The following is a 13474-nucleotide window of genomic DNA, read 5'->3' as shown; positions in this document are numbered from 1 at the left end:
TCTGAAAACTACACTCTGAATGCTGTGTAATATGTTTAGCAACAGTGAAAATTTATGCAAAGAATATTTTTCCCTATGAATTCTAACCTGTGGTGAGGATTTTGCAGTGGAATTTCCCAAACCAAGTTTACCATAATCTCCATCTCCAAAAGCCCAAACCATTGAACCATCCATTGACACAGCCACAGTATGATTGAGTCCACAGGCCACCTGGTACAAAGAAATATGTTACTATCACAGTTTTTGCCAGTACTAACTTAAACAAACCAAATACCTTTTAGAAAAGAAAAACGGCGTTTTAAAAAAAAAAAAGAAGAAAAAAAAGATCTCTTTAAGGACATTGAAAATTCTATTGCTTCTTACACCATTTGGAAGTCAACAGGGTGGTTGTTTTTTTTTGTTTGTTTTGTTTTTTTTTTTTTTAGGAATTTGGTTCCACTCCCTCTCCTAGAACCAAAGAATTGTTTTATGTTAAGCATGCTCACTGCCTAGGAAAATAAAATGTGTCATGAATTCATACTTCATAATTAAATATAAAAATGTTACAATGTCAAAGAAAAAAAAGCAGTTTTGCAGAAAGAGGCTCAAAAGTCTAGAAAGATATTAAAAAAAAACCAAACATTTTTTCAAATTCTGCTATCACAATCAAAATACAATCCCAAACATAAAAATAGAACACTGAAATACACTGATAATATCAGCTTTAAATGAAGATACATTGACAGTTTTAGATAAACCATGCCTGTCCAATCTGGTAACCCTCCAGCGCTGTCACTCTTTCTGGAAGTTTCTTATTGGAAGTATTTCCAAGCCCTAATCGGCCATAATCACCATTTCCAAATGTAAAAAGTTTGCCATCTGCTGTCACCACAGCTGAGTGTTTGAAGCCACATGACATCTGGAAGTAAAACAAATGTAATTTTTACAGGTGTCTTGTTTTTTGAGGAGTAAACTATTACACACTGGACTATACAATAACTTTTTCATCTTACAAAACTTATTCATATTATAAAGTCACAAAACACAGGTACTACAGCATGAATTATTTTAACAATCTACTTCTGCTTTATCTTCACAGTAATGTCAGGAGAAGGACAGGCGCATACTTGTGTGGGTAAAGGCCTTCAGGCATTTTTGTTTGTTTCTTTTTTCTTTTCTGTTAAAACCAAATACTGTCTTCTGGATGCAGGTTGCTTGCTAAGCACAAATTCTATTAAATGGCATGAAAGAATGCTGAAACCTTTAGCCAAAGCCTGGTATCTTTTTTTTTATGCTGCTAAGCACACTTGGTAAAGAGCAGGAAGACAGGGCAACTCATTTTAATAGAACACTGCTATCTGACAAAGATCAAGGTATAAAGTTCTGAATCGTGCCTACATTTTGACAGTCTTCTGATCATCCTTTTTTCACAGGCTCTTTCAAATTTTCAGACTTCTCCAGTAACACGTGTTGAGTAACATCACAGCAGCAATGAACCTTGTGATATTAACTATTTTCAACTGGGAATTATCAACTTGCTTCATAATGCTCAGCAAGAAGTCAAAAGTTTCCCACTTTCCTTCAGTACATGAATTCAAATTGGCAAGACTGACAGTGCTTCTGTAACATCTCTATCACTAACTGTACCATTTACCTAAAGCCAGTATTCCTAAGTACTAAGTTATTGTATTTACAGTTCGTAAAAGGAAAAATATGCTATGGAATATACCTGCACCACTTCTTCTCCTTGCAGAGCCTCTATCTGTCTAGGCCTGCGCTGTCTGTCACTGTTCCCATGTCCAAGTTTGCCATAATCTCCATCTCCCCAGCTGAAGACTTCCCCACTTTCAGTCAAAGCCATGGAATGTCCATCAGATCCACAAGAGGTCACCAGCTGCGTTACAACAAAGCCTGTTAAAAAGCATAGAGAAAACAATGTTTGCAGTAAATAAAAATGAACTCTCAACATGCACATATCCAAGTGCCCCAAGGGGTAGCAAATTAAGACTGGGGAAAGGCATCAACCAGGACTATACTTATCTTATTGTAGCAACTCCCTTGTACTATTACTTTGAAGAAACTCTGCACCTTCTCACACACAACCTATGCTTCTGACCCGTCATTAGTTTTGAAATGAAATACTTATCTTAAGCAAACGTTTTTCCCCACAGCACTCTTGAAATTATGGAATATTAAGATGTTACTAATTATATAATAAGGGGAAATAAACATCTAGTTTGTTTATTCAGTTTTCAATTAACGATTACAATATTTTAATGTCAATCTGTGAAAATAGTATCAACATAAATAATTACATTAACTATCAAAATGATGTTCACTATCAATCAATTTAATCTTTTCAAAACAGATTTACCTTGCAGTGCTGAAATGACTGTTAACACATGAAGATCATCTGAATTTCCTTGTCCCAGCCGTCCATAGCTTCCTTCTCCACAAGCCAAAACTGTGCCATTAGCTTGAATGACAAAAGTACAATTCTGACCACAAACAACCTGGTCAAGAAAAATACACAGGAGTTTTTATGGTTTTTTGTTTGTTTGATCGTTGTTTTAGATGCAGCAATCTGTATTACAATTACAATGTATCACCTTATTTTTTCAACCATTGCTTTCCTTTGTGATTCTACCAAGACCAAGAATCTACCTCGATTCTACCTCTTTAGTCACACTGCAAATACCTTCATGACAGCCCTATTAACATAAAACATCACTTAAGCATGTTTAATGGACTTCTATTACCTAATTATATCATTACACACATTTCTTCACTGAGACTTGCTACTGGTTTCAGCAAAACTTCTTCCAGTGAGAGAAAATAGAATACACTCCTACCTGAGATTTTACTTAATCTTGATCTTTCTATCCTGAATGTCAATTTTATCTCAGAAAACAAAACAAATTATTAATTATGGTAGAAAATACATGTTTTGAGCGTACTTAATAGTAAATTCAAACAATAAATAGAAGACATTCAGAGAGAGATTCTGACAAACAATGCATGGGATAAATCAATCAAAATAAAAACATGTGACTGTCTTTAGGTGATCACCTGTTGAGCCTGAGAGAACGAAGGTGCTGCCACTGGTACCATGACATTTCTGCCAGCTTCTGCTAATTGTCCATGTCTTCCTGCTCCCCACAGATACACATCACATTTACCTCCTAAGTGCCAATCCTATGGTGCAGCAGGAAAAGAACGCTTTAGAAAAAGAGTACTTGCAAAAGCTTACTACAGCAAAATAAATAAAATAAATAAATTTGCATTTTACTAACCTCTGGCCTTGACGTTGCCCAGGACATTATCTGTTCATCCATACCATTGATCCACTTACTGTTATCCTATGTAACAAAAAGCACAGTTACCACATTCAGTTCAAGAGATGCACATTAATTTTGCTGTTATGTCATACTTGTTCCCTTATTAACCATGAACAACACAGACATTCAAAGCACTCTAGAAAAATACAAAGATAAGAGCGAACATGTGCAAACTCAGATATTTGATTTCTGTCCATAGACAAAGCCTACTTCTTTACTATGCCTACAAATGACACTGTTACTCATGGTTCACAGTCAAAATATAAATAAATAAAATTCATGATGAAATAATCTTTTTTAAAGCTTTTTGAAACACATGTTCTCTGAAGATGTTGTAAGATTGCTGGTAATAATTTACTGATCCAATATTACGTTACGTCAGCCAAAATAAAAAGTCATAAAGACCATTAACATCACTAAAATAATTTGGTGTAGGAACATACCAGAAAGTTACTTTAGCTTGATTTAATTAGTGGCAACCCAGCCCATGGCAGGGGGTTGGAACTGGATGATCTTTATGGACCCTCCCAACCCAAGCCATTCTATAATGTTATGAATATAGAATATTTCACCATTAGGAGAGTAAGTTCATCCTCTGGAACAGGCTCCAGGTCTGGAACAGTAAAGGATTCTGGGAACTGTGCTCCCTTTGCCAAGGCTTCAGCAGCTTTTATGGTGGTTGAGAAACATTCTAGCCAGGCCCATTCCGTGGGACTCCAGGTTGAAGGATCAGGGAGGCAGTTCTGGTGATGAGGTGGCACTGGCGGATTGCACAACAGCTGATCTAGGTGGAGGCCCACAGCGAGTGATGCCAAGCATTGCATGTAAGGACTGTGAACAAGCTGGTCTCCACAAACAACATGGGGCTAAAGGTGAGGGGAAGGGGAAAGAGAAATCACACATGCACAGTTAGGAACATAAACTCAGCAATCTGGAAGTAGGATTTCTATAAAACTATTCCCATAGACAAATAATTTCTTCCATACTTAAAGCTTTTCCAAAATTTTAAATATTCTCAAACTAAGAGATTGCTAGTTTGGAGAATATTGAAAGATATTTGCAAACAAGATGTAGGAAATTTTGGGAGCATCTCAGTTCTGAAAGACTGCAACCAGATCACCACAACAGTGATCCCAAGAGACAGGAATTTTAAGTGTTGTCACAAGCTCTTACCTTTTCATACGCATACTGCTCCTGAAGCATTATTGGCAAACGTTCCAAGAAAGCTCGCATGCAAGGAGCCATATTTAATCCTAAAACTCCTTGCTGTTTCAGTGCAGTTCTACATGTTGCAAGGATGTGATTGGAAGATATCCACTCTGATGTACAGTTCACTACCAACACATCCTGTTTAACAGCAGACACAAGACATGTTAAAAATCAAAAATTCATAAAATAAGGTTATTCAGCTCCACTGATTTACCATCAACTATCTTAGTTTCCAAAGTGGACAGAAAATACTTGTATTGTCTCTGTTGATTAACAGTCTGCTGAAGAACACTATGGAGTAGCTCTCTCCACACTGTCACTTCTTCATACGTTACTTTCACCTTCTCAAGGCAGCATTATATTATCATTCCAAGGAAGAATGAAAACAGATATTAACAAGCAGAGTTAATCTTTGTGAACAGTTAATAGATAAGGGTTTGTCTTCTAATATTATCTCCAACATCAGGGTGGAATCCAGGGAAGACTTTCAAAGAATTTCAAATACTCAGAACCAAATACAGAACAGCTCTACTAACAGGAGCCATAACTTGTGCCAAGTTCATCATTATTCACAAAAGAAGTTTTCTTCTGGAACAACCAGCTGTTGTTTTTTAATCACTTGAGGAAGTCAGGGACTCATGCAGGCTTGCAAATATTGCTATATTGCCACTTTTGAAACTTCTGTTCAGATACCAGCAGTACTTAAAGTAAACATTGAAATAAATTTTGCTACTCCTTAAAAAAATTCTGATGCTGAGGCTGGTCTAGATTAAATTATGTTACTGAGATATCTTATTTGTTGGGAGAAGAAAAATTCCTCATGCTGCATAAATAAAGTCTTTATCCTGTTTTTGTGGCCATTTACAGTTGCTGCCAGTAAACAGAAATGCTGATGTAACCAGTGTGTAGAGTCCTATGCAACCACAAATTCAGAAAGATTCTCCCCTCGACCACCCAAAATTCAACATGAGACATTTAAAAAATAAAAATAAAAATCTGTTTAAGCTCAAGTAGTAGTTGAAAGTCAAAACAATGTATCTTGAAAATAAAACAGTTGAGTAGGCTTGGTTATTCAAGCTGCTTTGTAAACAAGTACGCTTACATAACACAAGCCAGTAAATAGATAGGCCCTGTCTGCCTAGTTCTTCCCATTCCCCCCCAGGAAAAAGACAAATGGAACTTTCCTTTAATAAGATAATTCTTAATTAGACAAGCAATTGTAGAATTATTTTAACACACAGTGTCACCTTTGATCTGTTACAGCATGCAGCTACACCGACTTCAGGTATCCATACGGCAGTCTGAATAGCTCCAGAACCTATCACAACACTCTGCAGCACTGAACCATCCTAAGGAAAGAAGTGCTCAGCATCAGTGTGCAAATACAGCTACTTTTCTATTTAAATACATACAAAGCACATTCCTAAGGGATGATATTCTCCAAGCTGTTCAATAATTTCTTAAAAACTGAAATGTCAATGCTAAAAGCCAAAATCTATCTAGCACTTCCATCATACTAAGGAGATAATATAAGAAATGATTCAGAATTATTAAATAAGAAACAACGGATGATTCCTGGAGAAAGTTCTCGTAGTAAACCAATGTTGTTACCATCTCTAAAGTGAGAGTGGCTGCTTCTGCAAAGCCTAACTAATAATATGACTAAGACTAAAAGGTGAATAAATCATAGAACAGTAACCTACAAAATACTTAACAGTTAAGTGTAATTTAAATTTATACGTTATTGCGTATCAGATTTCATCATTATTTTATATAACATTTTCTTTCATGTTTGTAACACCCCGAAAAAAATCGAGAAGTCTGATGCCTCAACCACTGGAGACAGTTATACTAAAAAGTATGTTACTTCTACGATGACCTTACCCGTAAAGACCAAATATTCATGAGACCACCAAGTCCACCAGACACTAATGCCAGTCCATCAGGACTGAATGCAACAGTCCGAACAGGGGTAATGTGTCCTCTCAGCTGAAATACACACTTGGCTTCAACTGCTTTTCTGTATCCATCCTGAAAATTATTTCGTAGTTACGGAACACTGAACTTGATACAGAAAAAAAATTAGCTTCTATATTCTGTAAGAAATACTGAATATTTGTAGAGATATAGTAATTTCAATACTACAATTTAAAAAGTCCAAAATTATTATTGTCACATTATCATCTTTTCTCCACATACAAAATGCCACCAACACTAAAAACTACATTACATGTCTGATGTAACACATGTAAAACTTATGTTGACTTAATTTTATATATAAACAATTTTAAACTCTTACTGAATTTTATTAAAAATGTATCAACTTAGGAAAAACAGAAACAGTTCAGTATATAATATTTAGTGAAGTAAAATTCACTTCAACCAGTGATTTTTCAGCTTCTGTTCTGAAAATATCTACACACATACAAATGCAACATAAACACTTCTTTTTAGGAAATATCTTCTCTCAGGAAATTTGAGAATTGAGTAACTTGTTTACATTACCTCCTCCCTAACTTCAGAACAAGCAAAGAGAATATCTTAAACACTACATCTACTCCTCCTACCTGGGCACTTGTTTCTTGGTCCCACCATCCTTCTGAGTATGCTGAGCTGGTCTGCAGTGTGACTGCTATGTCCTGAGGAACAGCCCAGACACACACCAAACCATTGTGGCACCCTCTAAAAGAAGTCAGGGTAAATCAGAAAATCAAAGTAAAGGTATTAATACGAAATATAAATAGAATGTCCTAAAAATATCAGATATCACTACTTTCCTATGAAACTGTATTTATCTATACATCTAAAATGTAAAGGCATGTAATCAATGGTTAAAAGCATTCCTTCTGTTCCCCCCCCTATCCTCCCACTCCTCACCCCACACCTTTTCAATTTTCACTAACATCACAGTCTCATACTAAAAAAAGTATCTGCAGAAGAAGTTCGAGCGCAGGTCTACCATGCTCAAGTCTTACAGCACAGAGAGAACAGCTGGTAACATGACAAGAGCCATGCTTTTCATTTTCACTCTGGTGCCTTAGAGCTCTCATGAAAGCTGGTCTAGTGAGCAAATATTATTTGCAAAAACACAAAACTTTACTTTACTCTTGACATTAATGATCAAGAAAAAATACAATAAAGCTAAAACAAACAAAACCATGACATACGTAGCTAGCAAAAGCTGTAACTTGGGACCTTTCCCTGGAAGACCACACCAAGCAATGCCATTCACAAAAGCTGGATGGGGCAGTGAATGCAGACGTCTCCAAGATCCTCCCATGTACGCCCAGAGTTTCACAATTTCTTCTTTGGCACATGTCAGGAGAATCTTACCAGTTGGATCCCACTTCATACTAACAATTGTATCCTATTAATTAAAAAAAGATAAGAGTTGGTATGAAGCAACACAGTAGGAACAGAGAAAACCAGAGCTAATGCAATGTTTAATTATTGATAACAAAGAGCATTTTATTCTCGAATAAACTTTAACAAGTGGAGAGAATGACTTGCAAATATGAATTCAGTGCATCCTCTTTTTTTTATATTGGGTAATTGCAGAATTAAGTTAATGGTACTGGCTTCATAGGCGTATTAGGTAAAGGGCCAGATGAGCCTAACTGACATCAGAAAGAACAGGCCATAGTGGAATACTGAAGTATAGTTTTATTACCACAGCACGCCCACTTCTGTGACTGCCATGCTTCAAACACCAAGACCAATTCGTGGAAGCACTCAAGATGCTTTTTTTAAACTTCTACTTTGGGAATTCTCCTCTTAGCCTAACAACTCATTAGTCCAATCAGTAGTGACTTTTCATTACAGACACTAAAGCAAAGGATCAAAACCTTTGTGGCTGCATAGTCAGAAAAAGATTTCTGCTTTGCATGGTAATTTAAGCTCTACAAAAACATGTGAAAGACAAAATTGAGGTGTTATGAGCACTGTTACAAATCAAGCCTTTTAAAACCCAAAATACACCTTTAATACACTTCCACTGCTGAATCTAAACACACTTTGCAACCTCTAATAGCAAAAGGACTGTAATTCTTACTCCTTTTTTTAATTTAAATTTGGTGGACTGTTCCTCTGAACCCTACTGTGTTCAATGTACCAGAAATAGATAATCTGCTCTTGACTTTATAAATAGCTTTCAAATACAGAAAATAGCTTAAACAGATCCTTTCCTGCAGAAAGTACAGATACATTCTAAAATGACTAACTCTACCTTGTGTGCATCAACTAGAACGATTTCTCCTTTTTCAAGTGGTTCCTTTGTTCCTATTAGCAATTTCCCATCTGAATAGCCAACTGCAAATGGTTTATCTTCGCTGAACCAGGCAAGGCATGTGACAGAAACTGTAACAGACAACACAAAACTTTATTGATCCAAACTGAACATCAGTCCTGCCAGAAGTTTTTGACAGTGTGATTGCATAAAATATTAAACACATAACTTCCCCCTCAACTTAAGTTACTTGACTTTTTCTTTTGTCTGAAAATTTTCTTGAATTTGTATAGTAAAGAGAAAGGAGAATGCCATCACAGCAGTTGAGATCATTTTGTAATTTTTTTTATCATTCTCCTTCATTAAAATACTTGTATATATACATTCTTGATATGGGGAAAAGAACTGTGCTGGGCTGCTTCTAAGAAAACCACTGAAAGCAACTTTAGCCTTCGTTAGTACATACTGCCTCCATTGATTCTGCCAAAAAAAAAGGCACATTTCTAGAAGAAGCCACAGTCTTTGTGGACAACCACAAAATGCTACCCAAGATGTGCTATTCGATGTCCTCTGTGACCAGAACTATAAATAAAAATGGCTGTAATTATGGAATTCAGATGATATTGTCTACAAACAATCTGCAGACAAAGGAGACACTGCAAAAAATCTGTGTCTTCTTAATTCTTTTAAGTCATATAGCCAACACAGCAATTTAAAGCAAAATTAATGCAAATATTATAACCTCTTTTTCATTGCTGGTAAAATGCACAGCTAACGGTGGTGACCAGGTTGAAAATATGTTGAAAAAGAATGTTTTGATGCTGAAAATTTGCTCCATCAAATAGCCTTATGCTATTTTCTGTATCTATTGTAGTTTCCATGGAAACAAATAGAAGGCATCACTTTCAGAGTAACCTATGTATATCGGTTTCTCTTTTTTATGGCAAGGAATCTCAAAATTTAACTAAGGCACTACTAATTTTAATCTCTCCTTAAATATTGATACAGTCACCTACCATCCTTTCTGTAGCAGTGTTCCAGTTCTATTCGGTGCATGGTTGAAATATCCACAACTTCAATAAGTCCAAGAGACCCATCCATACGACCAATTAGTAATAATTCTCCTTTCCATGCTGCAGCTGGCCCTTCTTCTGGCCAAGCAAGTGCAGATACCCAGTGAGGCTGAAGATCTAATAATCCTTTTCCACCTAGGAACACCCAAAGATATTTCAAATTATTTTCAATTATTTAATTATTTAAAGTATCTAATTTAATTATTTAAAATTATTTCATCTTCATAAAGAAAATAATACAACTGAAATACCTCCCACGAGAAAATATGGAAAGACTCTGTAGTCTAGAGCTAGAACATATGACAAATTCACTTAAGTGATAAGACTGTGAAGCAATGGACCACAAACCTACACAAAACGTAGACAACAAATCTCAATGTCCGTCCAAGATAAATAGTTTTATTAAAGGAGAAAGCTAAATTCTTCAGTACTCAGATCACTTATATTTTTCTTGTGGACTGTCTGTTAACACGGACAGTTTAACCACTAATTTTCATAAATACAAAACAACAGAAAGATGTTTCACACATTACAAGTGACCAAGTGACTAACAACTTTCCCAGAGTTTTAAAATTATAGTGGATTAGTTAAAAACAGCACAAATGACAGGAAAGATGTTAGAGAATACATTTAAAGGCTCTTGCAAACTGAATCAATAAATTAAGAAAGGCCCTTCTGGATCAAGATCAGTCTCCCTTATCACAATGCAGTTTCTCTAACACATCTTAAAAGTATTTCCTTCCCAGTTGTCATTCTTCCTTAGAAACCATTTGATATCACAAGCATTTTGATATCTTTCTTGCAGTTATTCGTGGCCTATTTATTTCCATTTCTTCTTGTATCAATAATATCCATTTCCTCACATAGCTGCTTTTGCTCCATGGGTTTCTCCTACTGTTTAACTTCCTAATGTAACAATTTATAATCGTAAATTTATAATCTTACTCCTCCCAGACTCTTTTGTTCAACTAAACAAACCAACTTCACACATTTTACTCTCAAAAGGTTTTCCATCTCATTGAACACTGTCATCAGCCATCCCTGCATCTGTTTCAGTCAGTTTTGGCACTCTCTACGCCTTTTGAAGAAGGTAAGTTTTGTGGACTATGGGAAAATACCATATTTGCAAACAAAAATCACAAGAAGTGATCAAGTCTCAAAACCTAAACACATCAGTGACATCAAGAATTTGTACACGGTACTCAATTTATCCATTTAATTTTAAGACACGCATCGATTTGTGGTTAATGCCTTAATCTAATTAAATAGATTGACAAGATATTATGGAAAATGGCAGATACTAAACTGGAGAGCACACATAAATACTTAGGTTAACAAATATTCAGTAACTTAGCAGCTTTATTTAGAAATACATTTTATTGTAAAACGTTCACGGGTAGTCAGAGCATACCATTGACTTGCCATATGTTCACCATCTTTTCTGTAGCTCCAGCCAGATACTTGCCACTGATGCTCCAACAGATAAGAGACAAACTAAGGTCACTGGGTGACCCCAGACTTTCTTCAGAATCACCCTCTCTGCAACAGTACAGAATAACATAATTTAAAAGGACAATTCCTTTAGGCAGACAGGAAAAGAGAGAATTCATGAAATATTTAAATTAAAATCCAAAGTCTTTCTGCCATCATTTTAGATTTACACAATAAACGTGTTCCCTGCTCACAGTCCTACATTCTATTTAAAACAACTCCGAATTATAAAATGAGCAGCATCAAACAAAATTTAAAACCTGCTAAGAAATCACCATCTAACAACCTTCTAGTTCATTACTGTTTCTTTACTCTTCTGAGTTAACTCACATAATCTGTACTAAGGAATCAGATTTTAATCTTTTTCTCCCTTCTTTTTTGGATACATCCAAATGATAGAAAGTCCTTCCCAGACAATTTCATGAAGGAGCAGCAGGAACTCTAAGCTTCCAAAGCCTAGAAGTCACAAATTCTTTTTTTTTCTCCCCACACTTCACTGAAACCACTACATTCACAATTATCATGTTACAGATTTAAACTGTTCACTGGAACCCCCCCAATGAATATTTTATCTTTTTATTCCTCTCATATATCATAGTCCCTTAGAGTAACATTTTAATTATTTCCCCTCATAATGAATGATTAGGAATATTTTTAACAGTTTTAACATGATCTCTAAGACGATTCTGATAAGCATAATATTCAAGTTTTGTTTTCAGTTTTATCTTACGTTGCCTGCCATAAACACTGAAACAATCCCAGGAAAAAAGAAAGATTAAAGAATGTCTGTGCAGAAGATACTGCAGGATTGGCTCTTCTCATTACCTTGCACAACTACAACGTAAATTAAATACCTGACAGTTATAAGGAATTGACTTACAATTTGTTGAGCACACATGTCTGTTGCAATGAGTACTGCTTCTTGGTAACGTTCCACACCCTTATGGTGCCATCATTTCCACTAGTCGCCAAAAGTCCCTTTTTATTGCACCAAACACATGTCATGACCTACAAATGTTAAAGAGATCATGGCAAAAATGGAGTTTAAACCTAAAGCTTTGGTAACTTTGTTCACTAATAACAATGCAAACTTAAACCACCAGAACAGAGCATTTTCAGTGTTGATGCAAAACACAATACACTTTTCCACATTTACAATGTTGTACAGTGTAAGTATATGAGGACGTTGCACTTGACCCATGCTCCATGGGGCTGCTATTGCACAGAGTACCAGAACAAGATGTTAACTACTACAACAGAAAAACTACTGCAAATTAAGATCTAAATTAAGATGGAATCAAGTTGCGCCAGGGGAGATTTAGACTGGATATCAGGAAAACTTCTCTACAGAAAAGGTTGTTAAGTACTGGAATAGGCTGCCCAGGGAGGTGGTTGAGTCACCATCCCTGGATGTGTTTAAAAACCGTTTGGAGGTGGTGCTTGGGGACATGATTTAGTGGAGGGTTGTTAGAGTTTAGGTAGAATGGTTTGGCTGTGGTTGGATCTTTATGATCTTTGAGGTCTTTTCCAACCTGAGCAATTCTATGATTCTATTATCTAGCTCAAGAAAAGCTGATTCTACTGATTTAGTGCACTGTGAGGACAGTTTCTTGCCCCTTGTAACAGAAGCCTTAAAGAAAGTATACACTATTCTATATTGGAGATACCTTCAAGCAATAATGTACTTTATCACAAAAACATTACATTACAATATCTCAGTCAGTATATTTATAAAACAATCATTCTTAATTATTTTTCTTCTCAATTCTACAAAAGAAAGAAGAGCATTAAAATTCACATAATTTTGGGAGAAATCACGCTTACCTGTTTCTGATGAGCTTCCAGTTTTATGAAGGAACATTTTCGTAAGTCTCCCCCCATATCAGCGAGGGTCTGAGGAATAGTTTGATTATCACGATCATGAGCTGCAAGAGTTCGCACCAACTGCTGAGCAGCCCACTGCCTATGTTGTGAAGATAACCTTGAAGAAAGGCAGCAGGCTGCTAGTGCATTAGCCAGCTCCAGAGGGCCTACAGCAGAAGGATCATAGGAAGGATGGGCATACAAATGGGCAATTAAACCTGCTTAAACAAAACAATGAGATGATGCCTAGATGAGTACCAAACAGCAGTACATAAATGAACACAGCATTAGCCATA

General features: G+C 36.0%; 1 protein-coding gene across 3 annotated transcripts in view; it reads right to left on the bottom strand.

Annotated features, from left to right (window-relative positions):
• The window catches only part of LOC100538796 (probable E3 ubiquitin-protein ligase HERC1), a 34283-nt gene that overhangs the window by 9023 nt on the left and 11786 nt on the right, over positions 1–13474 (bottom strand). For 2 of the 3 annotated variants that reach the window (XM_010717325.2, XM_010717326.2), the window contains exons 13-29: positions 13140–13396; positions 12196–12323; positions 11236–11363; positions 9768–9959; positions 8752–8882; positions 7694–7893; positions 7094–7208; positions 6411–6557; positions 5774–5875; positions 4491–4664; positions 3890–4183; positions 3273–3338; positions 3049–3174; positions 2354–2492; positions 1709–1890; positions 743–898; positions 88–210 (exon numbers count right to left, since the gene is read on the bottom strand). In XM_010717325.2, coding sequence (XP_010715627.1) covers positions 88–210; positions 743–898; positions 1709–1890; positions 2354–2492; positions 3049–3174; positions 3273–3338; positions 3890–4183; positions 4491–4664; positions 5774–5875; positions 6411–6557; positions 7094–7208; positions 7694–7893; positions 8752–8882; positions 9768–9959; positions 11236–11363; positions 12196–12323; positions 13140–13396 — 2660 coding nt within the window. The remainder of the gene's footprint in view (positions 1–87; positions 211–742; positions 899–1708; positions 1891–2353; positions 2493–3048; positions 3175–3272; positions 3339–3889; positions 4184–4490; positions 4665–5773; positions 5876–6410; positions 6558–7093; positions 7209–7693; positions 7894–8751; positions 8883–9767; positions 9960–11235; positions 11364–12195; positions 12324–13139; positions 13397–13474) is intronic. The other variant, XM_010717327.2, reaches the window with a different exon arrangement.

This window comes from Meleagris gallopavo, chromosome 12, assembly GCF_000146605.3.
Source record: "Meleagris gallopavo isolate NT-WF06-2002-E0010 breed Aviagen turkey brand Nicholas breeding stock chromosome 12, Turkey_5.1, whole genome shotgun sequence".
Taxonomy (NCBI): domain Eukaryota; kingdom Metazoa; phylum Chordata; class Aves; order Galliformes; family Phasianidae; genus Meleagris; species Meleagris gallopavo.
Note: the sequence above shows the minus strand (reverse complement) of the source record. Positions and strands in the feature narration are given on the sequence as shown.